Consider the following 1,184-nt stretch of genomic DNA (forward strand, 5'->3'; position numbering starts at 1 on the left):
TGGCGCTGCCCCGCACCCGCCGCACGATGCCGAGGTAGCAGTGGAGCAGCAGGGCGGTCTGGCCCAGCACGGCCAGGGCGAGGAGCAGGGCGGTGTAGCGAGAGGTGCCGGCCGTCTGCCGCGGGGGCGGCTGCTGGGCAGAGCCCGGCGTCCAGAGCCCGGGCAGCAGCGGGACCAGGAGCAGGGCGAGGGCCCAGGAGAGCCCGATCATGCAGCCCGTGTGCCTCCGCTGGTAGAGGGCCTGGTAGACGCTGGGCAGCTTGGTGATGAGCACGTACCTGTTGAAGGCCACCAGCAGGTGAGAGACCAGGGAGACGGTGAGGCCGAGGCCGAGGAGCCCGCCTCGGAGCAGCCGGTACTCCGCCGAGCGAAGGGAGGAGGAGTTGGGAGGCAGCAGCCCCAGCACAGCCTCCTGGGGCATCCACAGGGCGCACACGCTTAGGTCTGCCGCACAGCCGTTCACGATGAAGGCATTGCTGGTTGTCTGCAGCTTCTTGAAGGAGAAGACTAAGTAGATGACCATCACATTGGATAAAGTCCCTGAGATAGCTAAGACTGCGTAGAGCAGCGACAGGAAGATGCGGGTGCCGGAGGAGTCCTCCCAGAGCAGCAGCAGAGGCGAGCTAGCACTCCAGGAAGAGGCGTTGGGCATCTCGCTGAATGCAGCTCAGTTTTGACTTCTCCCTGTAAATCCCATCCTTGTCTGGGTCAGAAGATCCTGCTGCAGGAGTCTCCCACCAAGCACAAGGGAGGGTGTGCAGCCGAGGGGACTCTAAGGCAGGTTTCAGTCATACAAGCTGCAAGGTCCAGAAAATGCAGTTCGCAGTACCAATCCAGAGAACAGCAATGTCCAAGGCAGGTAGGTAGCAAGAGATCCCACGGATTGTAGCTAGCGAAGGTGGGTCCATAGGGAGCAGATAGCTGTTAGCAGAGCAGAGCACGACGGAGGATTCTGTAGCCGTGAAAATGCCCAAAGCAGCAGCACCTTGCAATCAGCAGCAGACACGGCAGCAACTGATACAAAGCTTTGCAGTTTCTCCTGTGCCACAGTACGTACACTGTATATCATTCCAGGAAGATTCAGCCCTTCCACTCTTCATGAATTATTCAGCAGATTTTCAACTTGTTAAATCAAGAAGCAAAAAAAAAAAAAAAAAAACCCAAACCCTATCATGCTCCAGAAA

At 58.1% G+C, this 1,184-nt stretch overlaps 1 protein-coding gene across 1 annotated transcript in view; it reads right to left on the minus strand.

Annotated features, from left to right (window-relative positions):
• The window catches only part of GPR88 (G protein-coupled receptor 88), a 7,256-nt gene extending 6,604 nt beyond the window's left edge, over nucleotides 1-652 (minus strand). Inside the window, exon 1 of the mRNA XM_009884913.1 lies at nucleotides 17-652. Within this exon, the coding sequence (XP_009883215.1) occupies nucleotides 17-652 (636 nt within the window). The remainder of the gene's footprint in view (nucleotides 1-16) is intronic.
• Between the last annotated feature and the right edge of the window lie 532 nt (nucleotides 653-1,184).

The sequence above is a fragment of the Charadrius vociferus genome, unplaced genomic scaffold, assembly GCF_000708025.1.
Source record: "Charadrius vociferus isolate BGI_N301 unplaced genomic scaffold, ASM70802v2 scaffold163, whole genome shotgun sequence".
NCBI classification, from domain to species: domain Eukaryota; kingdom Metazoa; phylum Chordata; class Aves; order Charadriiformes; family Charadriidae; genus Charadrius; species Charadrius vociferus.